At 39.7% G+C, this 23085-nt stretch overlaps 1 protein-coding gene across 2 annotated transcripts in view; it reads right to left on the bottom strand.

Moving 5' to 3' along the window:
* The window catches only part of NEK7 (NIMA related kinase 7), a 205569-nt gene that overhangs the window by 118325 nt on the left and 64159 nt on the right, over positions 1–23085 (bottom strand). For both annotated transcript variants that reach the window (XM_089688678.1, XM_089688679.1), the window contains exons 3-4: positions 5756–5896; positions 2431–2493 (exon numbers count right to left, since the gene is read on the bottom strand). In XM_089688678.1, coding sequence (XP_089544804.1) covers positions 2431–2493; positions 5756–5896 — 204 coding nt within the window. The remainder of the gene's footprint in view (positions 1–2430; positions 2494–5755; positions 5897–23085) is intronic.

The raw sequence follows: 23085 nt of genomic DNA, 5'->3' as shown, positions 1-23085 counted from the left end.
ATTCACCTGAGACTGACCTCTATCTGAATTGTAGCGCCAAGTTTGAAAGGTTTACGCTACTAAGTGACTACTTCCCAAACATACCCCCTTTTTACACAGTAACAGGTAGAGAAACAGGGTAACCCTGTCTTACCGATTCTTGATGCTGGACTGTATATAAAGTGTAAACTGTATATAAATATAAACTGTCCCGGTGGGCATAGTCCCAAGGAGGTCTTCAGGGACTGGGTTCCAAAGAAATAGACCACAGTTCTTGACCTTTATTAGCACCCTGCAGCTAACAAAACACTGCACCAAGTGCCAAGCTGAGCGCCACACACAGGATGCCATGCCCGAAGCACCAATACATGCTGTTCCCACACTTATGGTATGGGGTCCAGGTAGGATTCCCAAGATTTTAAAGATGTTGCACCGATCCGGATACACTGCTTTTCTGTAGGCATTAGAAGGCAGTGAGGTTGACTGAAGAATTCTTAATACAGGAAAAAAAAAATATAATGAAGCTGATTTCTCTAGGAAGAAAAAAGGTCCAACTACAAACACTAATGAAAAAGAGGAGACTCACAGAGTGGGATCAGGTTATAGGGGAGGTGCCCCAATCACCTAAAGCTACGAGCCTAAAACCCATGGTGTATGAATAAAATGCCTGTGACCTGTACTGTATGATTAAGATAAGGATTTTACAGGTAAAGCAAAAAAAAAACACACAAAAAAAAAACATTTTCTTTACCATGCATCCCAGGACGCATGGTATATTAATCTCCATTATGACAAGGATGTCCCAAAGAACCAAATATGAGACAAGGGCAACACAGCAACAAGCCCCAAAAAAACTAAACCAGAACAGGCTAGATTTGCTAGAACTTGAAGCAGCCTGCAAAATATGAAACCAAAAGATAGCATCCTCAGTGGCTCATCCACTTAGTAAAACTTCATAGAAGCATGAATCGAAGACCAGATATCAGCTCTTAGAAAACTGAGTTACCGAAGCTTGATGATAAATTGTCCAGGAGGCACCAACACTTCTGGTAGAATGAGCCATAACTGAAAATGGTGAAACTTGTCCTTTTAGCCCATAAACTTGAGAAAAAACCCCAAAAAGGATTCTTCAAGAGATGGCAGGTTTATAATCTGCGTGATCGTTGCTTGGGCCTACAGGAAGCACAAAGAGGGACTCTTGTCTGCCGAACACCAGGAAAAATAAGACCTCCAAATTCTGTTGTAAATCTTCCTAGAAGTCACCTTGCTAGCTTTCAGCAAGGTAAGAATAACTAAATCAGAGACTCTCCTGTCCCTTAGGACCCTGGCTTCAACAGCCACGCTGTTAAAGCCTGCGACTATAATGGAAGGAAATGGTACATTGCCACATTGGGAAAGATTGACCTGGAAAGGTCCAAGGGTTACCTGTTGACATATTTGAAATGTACCAAGTACTCCTGGGCTGGGCAGGACCAGGTGAGGGCGATTAGAATCCCAGGAGGTAAAAGCTGTAACGACAGGAGGGCAGAACTGGTCCCATCACCAGATCATCCACCATAAAAGTTTGAGGATCCCTGGTCCTGAGGACAAGCCTGTGCACCCTTTGAACCAATAAGATCCACATCCAGGATTCTAAACCATCGGCAGTGCTCCTCAAACACTCCTGAGTGAAGTGTCCACTCTCCTGAAGACAGTTGACAGCTGAGAAAACCCACCTGTCAAATCTCTATACAAGGATCCAGTGATGTGCTCATCCGAGGGGGCGCCGGGGACAGTGCTCAGTCCTCGGCCATCACCAAAAAAGGCTAATGTAAAAAAGGAGCAGGAAAGAGGCCTTAAAGTGGAACTCCCCTTTTTGGGTGGAGTTTCACTTTAAAGATCAGCTATTACAACAACTAGGTATGTAGGATTATCGTCTCTCAGGTAAAGTGTATCATCAGGAGAAAAATAAATATCTAATGCCACTGCTTACTTTTAGCCTAATTAAAAAAAAAAAATATTAGACCAGTTATATGTAATCATTTAACATAATTCTGAGGTATCCTATTAAAAGTGATCAACATACAGAATCTTGAAAATGAACACAAAAGTATGTTTTTTCTGATGCACCAAAATTCTGGATTACCCTTCAAAAGAACACTCCTGCACAATGTTATCTTGGTAACAAAAAAGTTTGAGGGCAACATATAATCCCACTGTGCATGTAGTAAAGGAAGAGCAAAGGGAACTTTAATGCAGTTTTATCTTAAGATGTAAACATCTTTCCTCTCTTATTTAAAGATGCCAAGTTCATAGGAGATGTGAAGAATAAGCGGTTCAAAGCCTTTATGTGGCACATTGGAAAAACGGGCTCAGCTAGACGAAGGGAAAAGCAAAATCATCAAAGCATCAGATTTCACACAAAAAGCATATACTACAAACAATCTTAGGGGTGCTTCAAAAAGTGTTTACCTTAAGCAGGTCAATCTCTTTGATACAGTCAGCTCTTGCCTTGGCATCCATCAAATCAAAAATCTGCACGGGATTAAATAAAGATGAACATGATTTTATTTACAAAGACACTGTTAATAAGGAAGCATAAATGCAGCACCTGGATTAACCTGTATGGGAAATTACCATGAGGCCAGTTTAAGAATTATACAAACTATATATGCCATAAAGAAAAGAAAAAAAAACACATCCGTACTAACAAAGTAATCTGCTGAAGCTTAAAAGCTAGAATAAAATGTCAGCTCATAAACACTAGCATATTTTGATCAGTGTATCCATGCAATTTTATTGAACAGAATCCCTTTCTATGAAGGCAACATGTGGTAAAATTCAGATTCTGGCTTTTCTGCATTTTATATTTTACAAATTTAAGATGGCTACATGAAAATGGTCACAACAGGCTTTTCAAGTAGGTAAAGCTTGTGAGCTGCCCTTAGGGAAAGGGACGATCACATCTTTACTGTGACAGCTCCCTTCTAGCAGGACACATTATGAAATAAGAGGGCACACAGTTGCTTGTCAATGCAGCTGCTCACAATGTGATCCTGCTGGAACCTCTCTGCAAATTGAGCTTGTTTAAATGTTGTAATTTAGGTTTTTGTTCTGAAGAAACTAGTGGTTAAAGAAGTCACTAAATAATGGTTTAAAGAAAAATATAACATTCCGGGAGACCTTCAGTAATGATGTGCAATTTTTGTTTTGAATATCTCCTGGAAGAAAAGCAGTGCCTTTTCAGGCATGTGGGACCATCATGGCCCCGCCATTCCTATAGTCTCATAGTTTCACATCCGCTATGTGAGAACATTTAAGGCATATCCCACCCACTCCCCTCTCTAATGACTGCTGATCCTTAGAGATTAGGCATGGGATTTGGGGAAATCACCCCGTTTTTCCTAAATGTTCTTTTAAAAGATTTTCTGGAGAGTGAGCTGTACCTGAGGGTTAAAGTAGAACTAAAGGCTAAACTTTTTTTTCCATTTTGGATAGAGTATAAAAGGGTTATAACCCCTGTAAGGTTTATTTTTGTCACCCGTGTCCCACTGGGGAGAGAGAAAATTCATCTAAAGTAAGGGGATCATAGTTTATCACCCTGGACACCAGACAAGAGTCCTCATTGGAAGATATCCCCAGGGTTCCTGTTCTGGGGAAAAGCCAAAGTTTGGGATTTTCTTTTTTATTCACTTTAGGGGATGATGGCAAACAGGATAAATAAAGAGGGTGAATCTCCCTAATGGGAACACAGACAGTGATAAAAACCTGACAGGTATTCTAATCACTCTCCACACCCAAAAAAAAAAAAAATTATGCCTTTAGTTATACTTTAATGCTCTCTCCACCTCCTCTGCTGCCTTGTGATAATTACATAACCAATAATCAGATCACTAGTCATCGTAGATGCAGGTCTGATAATAGGAAGCAAAGCTCTAACAAGACTGCCTCCACACAGACAACATGCAGCATAGCAGAATTACTAATAAATCAAGTGACTGGTCCTTTTCCCTTGGTTTACTTTTGAAGGGCACTACTTCCCAGTATGGATTCTATTAATCAAGAGGTATGCCAGCCCCAGTCGTAAGCTGGACAATGATGAGTATTTATTTTTCATACAGCAACCTGGCTGGCATAAAAACAAAAAAAAAAACCCCAGATTCCTCCATTCACAAAATTAGGTGGATGGAGTAATCCTCCTACCGGGACATTGTATTCAGACAGCGAGAGCTGGTACTGTCAGAAAACGCTAATCATTGACTGCAGAATTCATCAAACTTATTTAAATTGTCCATTCGACAGAAGTTGATCTAACAATTAACTTGTACTGTGATTAAACTTACAGTCACAGCCATACAGGTAAATTGGGAAATTGTATAATAAAAAGAATAAACTAGTTAAGCTAAAGTTTATTTTTCTCAGAGAAGGAGAAAAAGTCCACTTCTTTCCAACACTAGCACAAAATTGAGGACCCGCAGAGTGGGGTAAGGTTAAAGGGGAGGCACCTAGTGGGCTTGTCCTTAAAAGCTTGCCAGTGTCCAACTGACTAAAGATACACGGTTTTGGTGTCCCTGGTGACTGTCTGTTTTGACTATGGGACAAGAAGTGAAGGGAAATCTCAGGGAAAGGGGAAACAAAAAACAAAAAAACTGATAAGGGTTACAACTCTCCCTTACGCTATCCAAAATGAAAAAAATATATAGTTTTGCCATCAAATTATTTTTAGTTAAAGCAAACAGTGTAAAAACATGTGTTGGATAAGCATTTGCGGGTCCTCTATAGTAGACTTGGAGTGTGTACAGTAAGAGGAAGAAAAAAAATACAAGGAGGCGATCAGTTTGTGTTCTCACATAGAGCATGTTGATATGAGAAGAGAGCAGAGTGACAGAGAGCCGAGGTCTTCACTGCACTTCCTACCTTTCACTGTCCAGCCACAGGCTGTGGGGTCCATAACAACCTTGGCTTACAGGAAGTGGGCTGAATAATTCGGGCTGTCAGGCTAAGGACATCTAATGGTAAAAAGAAGTAGAGCAGGTGGCAGCTCTCGATTAAAGGTAATCATTGCTGCAAAACCTTTTCAGGTTTTCCTTTAGAGGCTATTAGTTTCTATCTTTCAGGTTCTTGGCTGGGTCTCTGCTTTAACATTGTAAAAACAATTTAAAACATAAAATGACTGAAAATGCACCCAGCTATCCCTTTTAAATGAGAGAAGTCACTAAGGTATGGTTTTTGCATAACACCCCAGTCACATCAAGCCCGACTTTGAAATTGAGCGACTTAACTGTAAGTCGCAAAATATCAAAGTTGGGGGACAATGCCGATTTCAGGTGCAATTTCCAAGACATCTGACACAGAGGTCTATACAAATCGCACCAAAAAGTAGTGCATGTACTACTTTAGAAATTGGTGCAACTTCGATCAAGTCGGAACCGCACCGATATGACCGCTGCAATTGCGGACAATAGGGCAACTTGGCATGAAACTTGCAAGTCGCATGCCAAGTCGCACCCAGTGCAACCGGGGTCTAAGCCTTACAACTTTTTAAAATTATTTGCAGTTGACTACTTACTCCTCAGGCAGGATTTGCTAAGCTGCCCTAATACCCAACAGTTAACTTTCATATTTTAAAACACAGGATAGTATAGGCTAGGATTCATTTTTTCAGCCAAGTGTTTTGAAATATTTTTCCTTAAACCTCGTCTGCAAACTTCAACTACAAGTAGAAAAGGAACAGTGGGGCAAATGCTGAGCAACAAAATACAGCGATATGTTTTAAAAAAAACGAAATTCAATATACCTGAACTTTTTTTAAAGCAACAGGGACTCCATCCAAAAGGCATGTGGCTCTGTATACTTCACTGAACTGACCCCTGCCAATTTTCTTCTCAATCTGGAAATTTGCCAGCGTATTATATCCCATGTCTGGTCGCAGTGGCTTCTAAATATATGAAAAATTTGAAAATGAAAAAAAAGTACGTAATAATTAGTAAGATGCATAATAAACTACAGTGCCTTGAAAAAGTATTCATACCTCTTGAAATTTTCCACGTTTTGTAATGCACTTTTACAAGGCCTTGATTTATTATATGAAACTTTGCTGGATGGAGAAGGAAATGCAAATTGCAATTTTACATATAAAATCCTTATTAAACGTGCAGAAAATGTGGGTGGTGGCAAGTGCAAATCAGGAAGCAGTGTTTCTTTCCCAAGAATAAATGGAAAATTGCTGATAACCTGCTGATAATTCACCTGCCAGGACAAGCAGTTAAAATGTGTTACTTAGACCTTGATTTCCCATTGAAGTATGGGAAATCTAGATGTGCAGCACACAGGGCTCAATCAACTGAATGCCTTTTACAACTACAGTGTGTGCTCATTGACAAATACATTGTGATCAAGTCATTCACTGCTTTATAAATGAAATGACAAGTTCAAAACCTTTAAATAAAAAAGTCAAGGTTGTCAATCTACTAACATTCTATAAAAAACCATGCATAAGAGTTGTCAAAAATATGACTCTGGCTGTGTACCCATGAAAATCTATTTATGCAATAGTAAAAAGAAAACGGTTCTTGAAATGTTGACTGGGAGAGACCATCTATTTAGCTGAAGTAAATTTCAGGTGCACGGCCTATTACCAACTACCACACAACTCCAGATTAAACTGAATGGAATCTATACATGGATGCTATACAGTTCCCTCTACTTGCTGTCTTATATATGCTCTCCTCTCTAGGATCCACAGAGCACAACAAAGTTGCAAAGCAATCCTAAAGAAAGCATTCCTAGTTGAAGCAAACCACAGTATCAGATGAAATAGAGAACTAGTTGATATTGTTGCAAGGAAAGGCAAGTTTAGGAGGAAACTGCTCTGTAATGTCCAAGGGCTAGGAAACAAACTATCCAGAAAAGGGATCATGGAGATGCATGGGAGTCTCTGACTACAATACTTGAACTACATCATCCACATTAAAGTACAGTGAGTTGCAGGACAGACAACTAAATCTGCACTGGACACATAGCACCAACAATTCAATGGCAGTTACTGACAGGGAGCAAAGAACCAATAGCTATAAGTGGTAGTCCATTTAGCTAAAACTGGATCTGTGTACAAGTTGGCAGGTAGCCCTTGGAAGGACAGACAGATCATCAGCAGACCCTTTAACCCTTTCACAGCCAGGTCCATACGGCATAGGGACCTACAGCACTGCCTCCAGCAGGCCAGGTCCGTACACCATATGGACCGCCATTCCTCCTCTGCTATAAAGCTCATGGACCCTATAGCAGAACTGTTCAGCAGACTCAGTCACTAAGCAGAGCTATCTGCTTGTTCAGCAAACAATCCACTGATCAGAGCTATACACTTCAAAAGTAACCCCCCCCCCCCCCCCACCCCCTTGCAGCTTCCCTCCCTTTCCTGTCTTCAGCCTCTTCACCTCCCGCAGCTGCTATTTTTTTTTTTAAGAAATGTTCTCCCCACTCTGCTATAGAAGGAATGAAAAAAAGTTATGTTGTTTGTGTGCATTAATGATTTTAGTGTATTTTTAGTAAAAAAGCGATTTGATGAACATTTTCATAACTACTGCGGGGCCTAAAAAAAATCTGTATCATTTTTTTTTAGTCTACAGGTCATGTGCTTTCAGAAATTGTATGGTTTGGAGGGGGGGGTTGTCTTTTCAAATTCGGTAAGTGAAAAGTGGTAACCTCCAGATTTTGGAACTATATGGCTTTTATTTAGTTTTGTGCACATTCTGTTGCCATCATTTTACAAAAAGGAGCAATTTAAAACTTACAAATATTTGTTATTTATTAACTCAATACAATTTTAGCTTTTATATTTAGTAGGAATTTAGCACAAATTTTGTAAATGTTGCCATGTATGTATCCACTAATGACTAGTGTATTTTAAGTGAAAATAGTAATTTGATGAACATAAAACTACTGCAGGGCCTAAAAAAAAAATCAGTACCATTTTTTCTTTTTTTATTCTATAGGTTGTGTGCCTTCAGAAAATATATGGTCTTGGGGTTTTTTTTTTTTTTTAACAAATTCTGAAAGTTGTAAGTGAAAAAATAGAACCTCAGATTTTGAGAGTAAATGGTTTTTATTTACAGTTTCGCGTACCTTCAGTTTTCCCCATTTCACAAAAAAAGGTGCAATTTAAAATTTGCAAATATTTGTTATTTATTTCCTCAATACATTTTTAACTTTTATATTTAGCAGGAATTTTGTAGATTTTGCCATTCAATAATAATTTTAGTGTATTTTTAGCAAACATTTTGACTTGAGAAACATTTGCACAAATATCACAGGGCCTAAAAAATCAGTAGCACCTTCTTTTTATTCTACTGGTCCTATGCTTTCAGAAAATATATGGTTTGGGGGGCCTAGCATAAACTCTGAAAGCTGTAAAATAAAAATAAAAAAAACAATGGAAACATTGCAAAAATGGCCTGGCCGCCTGAGTTTAAAAGTGGAGTGCAGAGCCTGGCAGCGAAAGGGTTAAGGAGGTCAACATTTATACAACATGCAAACAGCTAGCTCACTGTTTGGAAGTAGTAGGCAGATAAAGCAGCAGCAAAATCTACGAAGTTCTCCTGTCAGTGAAATATAAGGTTTGTTGGCAGATAGACCAGTGTACACCACTATTCAAGGATGGTGCATTCCTTTCTGTCACTTTTACAGTTCACATCATCAATGAAAAGGCCCTTTGCTTTAATAAAAAAAAAAAAGAAAGAAAAATTACAACATTTATGACTGCTAAATGTGGTGGCTGCATTAGTTGTTTTTAAGGCTTTTTTCCCTTTATTTACATCAGGTGTTTCAGCCAGTGACAAACTGCCTTATTGCGTCATCACTCTGGATGGAGAAGCAAAAGACAGACCTTTGGACAGGTGGACCGGGTTGGAAAGTGTCCTTAGATGGACTTGACTAAAAAATTAAAGCCAAACTCCTGCTAACACCTTTTAAGCAGTTACAGATTTTTTTTAAAAAAATTTTTCACCTAAGCCCCCTCTCGATCCAGCAATGTACAGTGGAGTCTTGGCTATCCTGGGACTCCCTCTCCTCATTGGCTCCCACTACTGTCATTCACAGCCAGTGAGCCAATAAGAAAAGAGAAGGGGTGGGGCTGAGCAGCGACTCCGTATGTGAATGGACACATGGTGCAGCGGGTGCCCCCATAGCAAGCTGCTTCCTGTGGGGGAACCCAAAAGAAGGGAGGAGCCAGGAGCGCCAGCAGGGGACCGAAGAAGAGGAGGATATAGGCTGCTCTGTGCAAAACCATTGCACATAGCAAGTAACTATAGACATGTTTGTTATTTAAAAAAAAAAAACCTTTAGAATAACTTTAAACAATAAAAGGCTGACTGGTTTGAACAACTGTTAAAAATAAAATTAAAAAAAAAATCAGCCACCATAACTAAGAATTGGAAAGCTGCAAAATAAGAGGTTTGTTTTGAGTTTAATACCACTTTAAGCCATATGGGGTTTTTTTTCTTTAATATCTATCCTTTAAGCTTGGAATGATGTAACATGCAGTACACAAGCCTGAATACAAACGTGAGTTCTTTTTAGCAGTCTTCTAGAGAGAAATCTCTGCATGTCAGTGAGTCTTGACAGGTTATTGCAATGACCTCACCAAGAGTATTCTTTCCGTCTAAAGCAAAATAAAGTATTCAGCCTTTTTTGTGCTGCACAGGGTATCCTGTGGAGGTATATGTGACATTCAGGAGTTTAAAATTCTTTAACCTTTATGTCTGACTCAGAAAATCCCAAAGTATTTATCTTAGGGCACCATCACTGAACTCAACTTGATAAATGTTGCATGGGACACCCAACTGACACCTGTTAAAACCTCAAGCTCTTATCCAAAAAGGAAAAGGAAAAATAGGTAAATTATATTATTGATTATGACAACACTAACATCTGTTTGTGCAAAAAAATAAATTTATATATATATATATATATATATATATATATATATATATATATATATATATATATATACACATACACACACACACACTTGGTTGCATGACAGATTTACTGTAGGCCTTTGTATACTGAAGAGATAGATATATATCTATATATATATATATATATAGATATATATCTGTATACTGAAGATATATATAGATATAGATATATAGATATAAAGGCCTACAGTAAATCTGTCATGCAACCACAGACATATGCAGTAAATTAATAAAAATGTGATTAGACAATTCATAGCTCTTTCCCCCCACTTTGAGAACGCACTTGAACTTGACAAAGATTAGCGTGAGTCTCTAAGACACAGTGACAGCCGCATGCTGAGTCCAAACTCTGGCTAATGTGTTTTGGCATGCGAGTTTGTAATCACACATTTACATATGCAATGACCTATATTTGCATGTCAGATCACACACTGTCTGGCTTGGTTAGGGCCAGGCGCCTCCCTGAGAGAGAGGACCATAGTGGCTGTCCAAGGCCAGAGGGCCAGGGGTTTGCTCTGTGAGATGGGGTAAATCTGCCTCTGTTGATTAGGCTGACAAGCCCTGAGCATTAGACACTTCATTAGAGGTAATCTGTTTAACAGTGGGCAGTGCATACAAACTTCACAGCCCAATTTTAGGGAATGTTTCTATCCGCTGCTTCCCCCACATTTCTTCCTTTACAAAGGCCAGAGAGGTCACTGAACAACAGTCTTGTCACATCTGCACTGTCACAAGATTTCTGGAGTCAGATAGTTCTATGCAGATGAACGGTCATCTTGTAGTTAGATTGTTGCTATTTCCACAGAATAATCTCTCAGAATACTAAATACTTGCAATTAACCCTTTTGATATTAAAGCACTTGAGTCATTGACAGATGCTTTGTTTTCTGGGAAACACATGACAGTCTAAGTTTGTAAACGTTTAGAGTACATTTTTTTTTGATTTTGTGAAGTGTAATGGCCGTTTTTAATATAAAAAAAGGAGAACACATACAAAAAGGTCTGGTTTTGCTTGTATAAGATTATAAACCAAGAATTTTCTCTTTGTAGTAACCTTCAATCCTTCGGTTAGTAAAAACATGGTCTACCCCTTTCAGATCATAATTTATATTCTAGGGCTGCAACGAACGATTATTTTCAAAATCAATTAGTTGGCGATTGTTTCAATTATTCAATTACTTGGATAAAATCTTCAAAAAAAAAGTTTGGTGTAAAATTTTGTTAATATGTAAAGTTTAAAAAAAAAAAACAATTTATTCTTGAATATCTATATTCAATGGTAAATATAAATGACCACCTATATGGATGGGGAACAAAATATCTAACCCACTCTGAGAATGACAGACAGAAGAGCTGTATGTGTCATTACTCCAAAGACATGCTGGTAGGTTAATTGGCTTCTGCCTAAATTGGCTTTTGTATGTGTATGTATAAATGTGAGTTAGGACCTTAGATTATACGCTCCTTAAGTGTTAGGGACTGATGTGAATGTACAATATATATATGTAAAGCGTAAATTGACAGTGCTATACAAGATATAAGTAACTGTAATAAATAATTAGAGATTGATTATTTTACATATCCTCAAGATTCAGATTAAAAATTTTAGTTTTTTTTTTTTACATAAAAATTTTGAAGACCTAAAATGCTGTTTGGCAAGTTTCATACAGGACTGTAATATTATGCATGAAAGACTCCCTTGTCAGTGATAGGCTGGTAAGCTTGATACAAGCTACCTGCACCTGCAGTCACTTAAGGCTAGTACACACAGGCTAAATATCGGCCGCTATCAGTCGATTCAACAGAAACCAGCCGACATTCAGCCTCTGTGTACAGCAGCCTGTCCAACAGAAGCCAATCTAACGACTGGCTTTTATTGAATGGGCATGCTGGAAAACCAGCATCCAAACAGTGCTGGCAGCCAATGGCTGTGAGTGCTGATCAGTGGTTCTGGCGAGGAGGGGCAGTCCCCCTGTCAGAACACAATAACTACGTGGGAGAGAACGCAGCACTAAAATCACTTAACTATTATGGCGACCTCTCCATTTTCTTTTTTTTTTTCATTCAGCCCGCTGAACTCCCCATGTGTACCAGGCTTTATGTTGGCCATACACAAATTTGTCCTTCTAAAATGCTTGTTTTAGGAACCTTCGGTTAATTTTATAAAGATGGGAACATTCAAAGGAACAGAGTAGAAAGCTTTTCTTGATCAAAGAATTTTCAGGCAGCATATGTGCTTCTCGTTCAAAATATACATTCATTATAATAAATGTTAAAAGCAAGTGAAATTTTCCAAACGACACATTCATCCATTCATCAAATGTACACAATTTTTGAACAAATATTAATATGAATATTCTTGTCCAAAGATCAATACATGTATGGCCAGCATAAAACATTTAGTAGAAGCTGCATGCTTTTTAAAATCACCTACTAAAATGCAGTTAAAAAACAAAAATTAGCCCGCCTATAGTACAGAAACAGCAGATAATCACTGATAATCATATATACAGTACACACATACATACAATATAAATATACCCAGACGTAGGATATTACAGTTGTGTCCAAAATTATTCAACCCCCAATGCTGTAAAGGGGTTTAGGGACTATAGTGTACATTTGGAATTGTATTCAGAATCAAATCCTACAAGGACGTTGTAACTACCCAAATGCAACTAAAATGACATCAATTGTTTATGTAATACAGTAGTAAATGGTTCTTATGTGGTTTCTTCATTGCCACAATTATTCAACCCCTTAAAGACTACCACTCTGAAGAACAGAGGTTCATACAGGTGCTTTCCATCAGGTATTGAAAACACCTGTGGATGTCACCGAGCAGCAATCAAGCATAATAAGCACCAATTAGGCAGCTTTAAAATGACTGTGATACTCAGCTCCTTCTAGACATTTACTGGTGTGGTTACAAACATGGTGAAGGCAAGAGAATGGTCCAGGAAGACAAGAGAAGAGGTGATTTCTCTTCACAGGAAGGGCAATGGCTATAAGAAGATTGCAAAGATGTTAAACATACCAAGAGACACCTTAGGAAGCATCATTCGCAAATTCAAGGCAAAGGGCACTGTTGAAACGCTACCTGGTCGTGGCAGAAAGAAGATGCTGACTTCGACTGCTGTGCGCTACCTGAAGCGTAGAGTGGAGAGAAGTCCCCGTGTGACTGCTGAGGAACTGAGAAAAGATTTGTCAGATGTGGGTACAGAAGTTTCAGCCCAGACAATAAGACGCACACTGCGTAATGAAGGCCTCCGTGCCAGAACTCCCAGGCGTACCCCCTTGCTGTCTCCAAAGAATAAGAAGAGTCGACTGCAGTATGCCAAAAGCCATGTGGACAAACCACAAAAGTTGTGGGATAGTGTTCTGTGGACTGATGAAACAAAATTAGAACTGTTTGGGCCCATGGATCAACGCTATGTTTGGAGGAGGAAGAACAAGGCCTATGATGAAAAGAACACCTTGCCTACTGTGAAGCATGGTGGAGGGTCAATCATGCTTTGGGGCTGTTTTGCTTCTGCAGGTACAGGGAAGCTTCAGCGTGTGCAAGGTACCATGAATTCTCTTCAGTACCAGGAGATATTGGATGGAAACGTGATGCAGTCCGTCACACACCTGAGGCTTGGGAGACGTTGGACCTTTCAACAGGACAATGATCCCAAGCATACCTCCAAGTCCACTAGAGCATGGTTGCAGAGGAAAGGCTGGAACATTTTGGAGTGGCCATCGCAGTCACCAGACTTAAATCCGATTGAGAACCTCTGGTGGGACTTAAAGAAAGCAGTTGCAGTGCGCAAGCCTAAGAATGTGACTGAACTGGAGGCCTTTGCCCATGAAGAATGGGCGAAGATACCCGTAGATCGCTGCAAGACACTTGTGTCAAGCTATGCTTCACGTTTAAAAGCTGTTATAACTGTAAAAGGATGCTGTACTAAGTACTAAGATTGAATGTCACTTGGGGGTTGAATAAAACTGATAATGCTGTGAGCACAGAAAAGACATTTGTGGTTATTTCATTATAACTGTTATGTTATATTTGTCTGACCTACAAGTGCCTCTTTAATGTAAATGTAAGCAAGATGACTGAATGATCAAAAGCAATGTCAAACTGGCCAAAACACTCAATTTCAGTGGGGGTTGAATAATTTTGGACACAACTGTATAGGGTATTTTAGACATGCAACTATACAAAGAGTGGAGGGGGAGATTATACATTTTTTTAACCACTTGCCTACCTGGCACTTTTACCCCCTTCCTGTCCAGATCAATTTTCATCTTTCAGTGCTGTCTCGCTTTGAATGACAATTGACCGGTCATGCAACACTGTACCCAAACTAAATTTTTATAATTTTTTTTGAGACAGATAGGACTTTCTTTTGGTGGTATTTAATCACTACTGGGGTTTTTATTTTTTGCGAAACAAAAAAAAGACCAAACATTTTGAGAAAAACAAAAACGTTTTTTCTTAGTTTCTGTTATAAAGTTTTGTAAATAAGTGATGAGGCTGCACTGATAGGCTTCACTGATGGGCAATGATGATGCTGCACTGAGAAGGCACTGATAGCCAGTACAGATGGGCACTAATAGCCAGTACAGGTGGGCACTATTGGCTGCACCTTACCAGCTCTCCTCTCCTCACAGGCTGTCACATCAGGAGAGGACTGCCGATAACCGGCATTTCCTATTTACACTGTGATCAGCTGTGATTGGATACAGCTGGTCACATGGTAAATGGCGGCTTTGATTGGCCCTCTACTTGGACATGTGGTCAGCTATGTCCTAAGGACACCGTGATCACAGATTGCACACGGTGTGCACCATAGGTGGTGTGGTTCTGTGAGGATGTCCATGGACGCCCTCCCAGAACTAGCCGAGCAAGCTGTAGCCGTCTTTTGGCTATAGCGCAGTCGGGAACTGGTTAATTATTAGTTCTAAATGCTGACTTATTCAAGCATAATCATTTACCAGAATTTTGCATTATATTTAAAACATTTACTTTAAATGTAACTGTAATGCCTTATATTAGCTCCAGTCTATCAGCCTGTAGCTTCTCTGGGTTCACATGTTGATCTTCTCTGCACAGAGCCCTTAACCACTTACCATCCACCCTATAGCAGAAATACTGCTACAGGGCGGCACAGGTGCACAAAATCACGTATATATACATGTGATTTTGCATTTCAGGATGGGGGGGCCGCACCCTACCCGCGCTGCTGATTGCGGTCCGGGTGTCAATCACCGGGTCCCAGCCGCTGATTCATTGATGGGGAGGAGGGCTGCTTTGTTTACCAACAGTCCTCCTCCCTGTCAGCTTGGGCACACACTTCTGGATGGCTGAGCAGAGCCATCCAGAGCAGTGTGCTTACAGTGAAGCACCCCCACAGTAAAACACTCCCAGCACACAATTAACCCTTTGATCACCCCTCATTGTCAACCCCTTCCTTAGTGCTATTAGCACAGTGTCAGTGCTTTTTTTTTTTTAGCACTGATCCCTGTATTGGTGTCACTGGGGATGTCGGTGAAGCCAATCAGTTCCCTCCAGTGTAAGAATGCCCACCGCAGTCCTGCTATAAGTCACTGATTGTCATTACTAGTAAAAAAAAAAAAAAAAAATATGTAAAAACATTCCAGTATCTATACCGCCATTTGTAAACGCTATAACTTTCACATAAAACAATTCATTTACACGTACTGGGATTTATTTAAAAAATAGATTTTTAATGTTTTTACTGGACATGAATAGCAGCAAAAAGTAAAAAATATTGGTTTTTTTTCTCAAAATTGTCGGCCTTTTTTTCGTAGCAAAAAATAAAAAAAATGCACAGGTGATCAAATACCACCGAAAGAAAGCTCAATTCGTGGGGAAAAAAGGACGGAAATTTCATTTGGGTGCAGCGTTGCATGACCGCACAATTGTCAGTTAAAGTAACACTGCGCCATAACGAAAAAAATTGGCCTCGTCAGGAAGGGGGGTAAATCCTCAGGAGGGCAAGTGGTTTTGCATAGAGCAGCCCCGATTCTCCTCTTCTGGGGTCCCCCAACCAACACTTCTGGCTGCTCCTGCCCCTATACTGTAGCAAGCTGCAAAGTATAGTATAGATGAGCCTTTTCCAACCAGGGTGCCTACACTGGGGTGCCTTCAAGGTTCTTCAGCGTGCCTTGGCAAAATGCGTAAAAATTGCCCAAAAATTGTGTACAAGCCAGCAGGTGGGTCAAGCCTGCTGTTTTGTTACAAAAAGACAGTTTTCATAATGCAGCATTACGGCCTTGGGCACTGTGCAGGCCTGCTGCCAGCATCCTGACAACTACTGACATCACTGGTTGATAAGAAGGACATCTGGCACCTGCACAGCATCTTTGTTTGATAACTATGTTCATAATCAATTATAATTGATTATGTCGATTAGTTGTTTCATTACTATTATATTCTTTACAGGAACAAACAGTGGTTGCCACACCAATGTGTGTAAGTCAGCATGTTCCAGTAGTTATAAACATAGGAAATATTTAATGAAAATTAGAAAACAAATCCAGCCCTGATTTTACTAATGTTTAGGGACATTTTTAGTGATTGATGTGCCTAGCATTACCACGTGTTAAGATGATTTACACGCCCAGCAGTTTTTCTGCCAAAACACTGCTGACCCTGGACATACTGGCAAAGGGCTTTTTTTCTACCACTAAACGCCCATGTGTGCATGGTCAAATATGCAGGGGCAATTAGAGGGAGAAAAAAAAAAAAAAAAGCAACACGCCCCCCTAAAAGCAGCATTAAAAACATCCAGTTCCCATAAGGCCTAAGAAATCCAACTGAATACTTCTGGAACCACTCTGTTGTCCTCTGTCAATTGGAAGACCACATTTTTCTTTATTGCCTCCAAGCCACCCCAACTGAAGTAAACAGGATACATACCACTTGTCTCTGACAAAGAAATACAGCAGTATTGACAAATACCTACTGACGGAAGGAGTTTTGGAGAACGGTTTTCACCCAAACCACCACACAAACTCTGGCCACATGATTAGTTAGTTGCAAGGGCTGGTAGAACTAGAAGTCCAAAAATCAGCAGTGACATACCAAGTAGAAGCTATTTTCTGCTTGTAATAAACACAAACATTTATTGAATGCTGGATTTGTCACACTGCATCATATGACCCAAACTAGACAGTGCAGATCACAGGCAGAATGCACAAAGAATGGCTCTGTGCCTTGTGATCACTGTAAACCAATCAGTGATTACAAGTGGAAACACTGGCTTGTGCCATCCCCTTCCTTTCACAATTGCTGATGAAGGGAAAGAAGTTGAGAGCTCGGCCTTTACACCCGTAGATTTACACCTCTGCATGTCTGCTAATTAGCAGCGAGCTATTTTGAACCAAGTCTTATACTGGGGTGCCTCATGACTGAAAATACTTTTTAAGGGTGTGGGTGACTGGAAAAAGGAGAAATACTTATCTAGTATATAAAAACAGCAAAGATTCTTGGAAATCCATTTTAAAGTGGCATTAAACCCATTTCAGCAAGATTAGAATTAACAACAAACCCAACAATGGAAGCAAGAGTGTATATCTCACATGAAAATAAATGAGAAATAATTTTTTTTTCTGCTTCCTACTGTTTGGTCAGGGAGTGCAGCATACTTGTCCCACAATGCACTGTGAAAAAAGGGGGGGGACGAAGCAGAAAGTTTGTTGTGGCCACGTATATACAAAAAAAAAAAAAAAAAAAGAACCATAAGAAGGGAGAGCAAGGGGAAGGAAGCTCTCATTGTAAGGAGCCAAACATATGCTTGTAAGCCATCTGTGTGTCCCTCCTCAGGCCACCGCTCATCTGTTTTCACATCTGTCTTCTCTTCCACTTCCTGCCACTGCCATGATGCCTGCCACTCTCCCCTGTTCAGCCAATAGAAGAGGAGGGAGCAGTCTTGTCAGAGCCAGGCTTATTGCCCACCAATCGACACGCAAGGAGAGCAGCCACTGCTGAAGAAAGACAGGCATTATAGGGGTGGTAGCTGCAGGTAGGGGTGAAAGCAGCTGAGTGGTGGGCTGAGGGACAGAGACAAAGGATAGGAGCAGGCGCTTGTCATTCTACCTGCTAAGCTGCCATTCCAGCCAACATAATTATATGGGTCGGCTTACAGCAGAAAGTAAATAACTTTTACAGGGAAGCTGAATGAGCATGCACAATGACAGTGGCAACATTGTAGGCAGAGGCTCGGTGGTTATATTGTTACCACTAACAGAAGTCAATGGCAATAGCGGTATCAACCAGGTATTTACTAAAAGAGAAACGTTTTATTTTGATAAACTTCTGCTCACAGGTTTACAACGAACATGAAGACTTTTAACCACTTCCAGACCGGACACTTTTACCCCCTTCCTGACCAGGGCAATTTTCAGCTTTTAGCGCTATCACACTTTGAATGACAATTGCGCGGTCATGCAACACTGTACCCAAATGAATTTTTTACCATTTTTTTTAGATAGATAAAGCTTTATTTTGGTGGTATTTATTCACCGCTGGGATTTGTATTTTGTTTGCTATGTAAATGAAATGTCCAAAAAAATTTTTAAAAAGTGTTTTTTTTTATAAAATTTTGCAAATAAATAATATTTCATCATAAATCTTAGCCAAAATTTATTCTGTTATCTTTTTAGTAAAAAAAAAAAATCCAAATTAGTTTATAAGCAAAAATTATAATTTTTAACATTTTTATTTTATTTTTTTATATTATTTTTTATTTTTATTTTTTACATACTGTCACCATAGCAGTACAGTGTCACCATGGTGACACTGTACTACTTGTGAGGGGTGATAAAGATTTTTTTTTTTTTTTTTTTACACTGATTGCTTTTACACCCATATGGGATGTAAAAGCAATCATTTCTCTTTCTCTCTGTGTGCATTCCTGCACTCATTGAGAAATACAGAGTGAGCTGTGATTGGTCACAGCTTGTCACATGGTACAAGGCTTTTGTGAATAGCCTTGTAGCATGTGACCTCTGTGATCATTCACAAATTTCACACATAGTAAGCAATGATGTCACAAGTGACATCTTGCTTACTACTTTGCATGTGATCACTGATTGGCCAATCAGTGATCACATGATCGGGACCTCGTACAGAGGTCCCGTCCGACGATCGGTGTTTCACTGTGTCCGGAGGACACAGCGGGCACCGGATCGCGGTGCTGCACGCTCCCAGGGAGCGCACACAAGCAGGGTGCGGGGAGGCCGTTTATAGACGGCCACCCAACCCTGCAGTGCCACCGTCCAGCCGTTTATATACAACGGCCGGTCGGGAAGTGGTTAAAGAAATCTACACATATACATTTTTTTAGTTTAATGACACTTTACATTTTCAGACCAGGGATGTCTGCAGATGTCAAGAGAAGCTCCATTCCTGCCTGTACATTTGTCAGGATGACCCTCCCCCCTCAGTATACAATACAATGTATACATATCCTTCCTGTCTGCACTTGAGAGTAAGTCCCCTCCCACTGTAAAATACAACTCAGCCTAAAACTAATGAAGTCAGACTATAACACATTTTACAACACAGTGGATATAAAAAGTTTACACACCCCTGTTAAAATGTCAGGTTTCCGTGATGTAAAAAAATGAGAGAAAGATAAATAATTTCAGGACTTTTTCCACCTTTAATGTGACCTATAAACTGTACAACTCAATTGAAAAACAAACTGAAATCTTTTAGGGGGGGAGGAGTAAACATAAGAAACTAAAATAATGTGGTTGCATAAGTGTACACACCCTCTTATAACTGGGGATGCAGCTGTATTCAGAATTAAGCAATTACATTCAAAATCATGTTAAATAGGAGTCAGTACACACCTGCCATCGTTTAAAGTGCCTCTGATAAACCCCCCAAAAAGTTCAGCTGTTCTAGTAGGTCTTTCCTGACATTTTCTTAGTCGCATCCTACAGCAAAACCATGGTTCGTAGAGAGCTTCCATAGAGATCTCATACTCAAAAGGTATCAGTCAGGAGAAGGGAAGAATTTCCAACGCATTAGATATACCATGGACCACAGTGAAGACCAGTCGTCATCAAGTGGAGAAAATACTGTATGGCACAACAGTGACATTACCAAAAACTGGGCGTCCCTCCAAAATTGATGAAAAGACAAGAAGGAAACTGGTTTGGAAGGCTGCCAAGAGGCCTACAGTAACATTAACCTCCCTAGCGGTCTGATTATGTCCATATTTCTGTGCTCAAAGTGGTACTTTTTTTGCATGGAAATATGTCGTTTTTTTATTGTAGTCCTGTAATTTTTAGGAATAACTCACTGAAATCCGTCCAAACAAGAGTCTAGTAAACATCCCGGGTATGTTAAAATTTGAAACACGAAATCAGAAATTATAATTTAATAAATAATCATAAAAAATAATATAATAAATTTAATTCAATAATATAATCAAACCAAAAACAATTAAATTTGAAATAGAGCGCCAAGTTCGCACATCACTGAGCAAAGTCGCAAAATCGTTTTCAGTGTGTGATGAAGAATTTCCCCACGAATCATTATCAATCAATTCTTCAAGAAGTTCTAATTTACTATCGCTGTTCTCTAGCTGGTCTAAAACCGCTTTTGGCCTAAAGGGACGCTTTTTGGACACCATGGACGTTTCTCAGTTTCCAGGCAGAAAGAACAGTAAAAATGCAGGCAGGGTACAGGACAAAGCACTAGGGACAAAATGTATGTGAAATGCTTTGATAGAGTTATGTGAATTTAGTGAATGTCACTGCTACAATTTTCAAATTTCCTGCCAGTTCCATCCCCATACGTCCTGACGTCGCAGGGAACGGAACCAGGAAGACAGATGCCGGCATCGGCCGGAGGACATTGCCGGGGACACTGCAGGGAGGACATCGCGGGAGCGCAGGACAAGGTAAGTGAAGAAGAGATCCCGGAGCAGCGCTGCAAGGTATTCCCGACTGTGGCTCGGGGTTACCGCTTGTGGTGCTGAAACTTTACCCCAAGCTACACTTGGGAATACCTCCAGGGAGGTTAAAGGAGCTGCAGGAATATCTGGCAAGTACTGGCTGTGTGGTATATGTGACAACAATCTCCCATATTCTTCATGTTTGGGCTACGGTGTAGAGTGGCAAGATGGAAGCCTTTTCTTGAGGAGAAAAACATCCAAGCCCGGCTAAATTTTGCAAAAACACAGCTGAAGTCTCCCAAAAGCATGTGGGACAATGTGTTATGGTCTGATGAAACCAGGGTTGAACTTTTGGGCCAGAATTCCAAAAAATATGTTTGGTGCAAAAACAAAACTGCACATCACCAAAGAACACCGTACCCACAGTGAAGCATGGTGGTGGCAGCATCATGCTTTGGGGCTGTTTATCTTCAGCTGGAACTGGGGCCTTAGTCAGGGTAGAGGTAATTATGAACCATTCCAAATACCAGTCAATATTAGCACAAGACCTTCAGGCTTCTGCTTGAAAGCTGAACATTAAGAGGAACTTCATCTTTCAGCATGACAACGACCCAAAGCATACATCCAAATCGACAAAGGAATGGCTTCACCAGAAGAAGATTAGAGTTTTGGAATGGCCCACCCAGAACCCAGACCTGAATCCAATCGAAAATCTGTGAGGTGATCTGAAGAGGGCTGTGCACAGAAGATATTCTCGCAAATATGACAGATTTGGAGTGTTTTTGCAAGGAAGAGTGGGCAAATATTGCCAAGTCAAGATGTGCCATGCTGATAGACTCATACCCAAAAAGACTGAGTGCTGGAATAAAATCAAAAGGTGCTTCAACAAAGTATTAGTTTAAGGGTGTGCACACTTTTATTTTTACTTCCCTCCATCTAAAAGATTTCAGGTTGTTGTTCAACTGAGTTGTGCAGATTATAGGTTACATTAAAAGGTGGAAAAAGTTCTGAAGTGATTTATCTTTGTCTAATTTTTTTTACATCACAAAAATCTGACATTTTAACAGGGGTGTGTAGACTTTTTATATCCACTGTACATGAAAACAGGGTTTTTTTTCCCCCAAACAAATGTTGGCCTTTTTTCATTTATGTAGCTAAAAATTAAAAATCAAGTATTATTATTATTATTATTAAAGTGACATTAAAACCAAAAATGTATTCTATTGCAGCTTACCAATCATTAGATGTGGTAGCTTCATCAGTTTTCTTTCTTTGGCTTTTTTCCCTCTGCTTTCACCTGGTGATCTGGCTAGTAATACACCTCCTGTATTAGTGAGACATAACTCTGGATGAATGGGCACAGGAGGCACATTGGACAGCAGCATTGTCAGTCTTGGGTGGGGTTGCAGGTTGGTGGTAGTGTTAAATTGTATTAGCAAATTTGAATACACTAACAAATTGAAGCCAAACTCCAACTCACATTTTATAATCAGTTACACAAAACCGTTTTTTCCTGTTGGTGTGAATAAATAAAAGCCAATCACCCCCGTCAGTGTTACGTGGTTTGTTTCATTTTTTAAAACTGAGCTTAAAAAAAAACAAACAAAAAACACGTTTTGGCTGGATCACCAGATGAAATTGACAAACTTAAAGACACTAATGCAGCCATCACATCTAAGAACAGGTAAGTTGCAATATAATAAATGTTTCCTTTTGGGTTTAATACCACTTTAAATGCCACGAAAAGAAAATTGTCTCAAAAAGTTATACTGAATTAATTTGGGTACATGTATGACTGTAACGGTCAGTCAAACTATCACAGCACTGAAAGAAGCAGGGACAGATCTAGCCGATCTAATGTGGGGGTGGCAGTAAAAAATGTCAGTGGGGGCAGAGGATAGGAGGTTAGCAGGTTAGCAGGGCAGAGGATAGACACTTCAAATATAAAGAAAACTTCAGCGCAATTATCAAGGACTACCTTCTACCATATAATAATGCTGCTGACACTCACATGTATTCCCACAAATGCTTACCAACAATATATTCTATATAGTGCCGCGCATATATCACCATCTACTGTGTACAACAGCAATAACCATACATTGCATCAATATATTATACAAAAAATAACATCCAATAAAAGACTTTTAAGTCCTGTATATGTGAACCATTCAGTGCTTCAAACTCAAATCTTGTGCACACAACTGCTCCTTTTTTCTTATATCCACAAA

This window comes from Staurois parvus, unplaced genomic scaffold (genome assembly GCF_062004578.1).
Source record: "Staurois parvus isolate SC_StPar_1 unplaced genomic scaffold, SC_StPar_1.0 ptg000450l, whole genome shotgun sequence".
Lineage (NCBI taxonomy): Eukaryota > Metazoa > Chordata > Amphibia > Anura > Ranidae > Staurois > Staurois parvus.
This window is presented reverse-complemented; position numbering and strand designations above follow the sequence as displayed.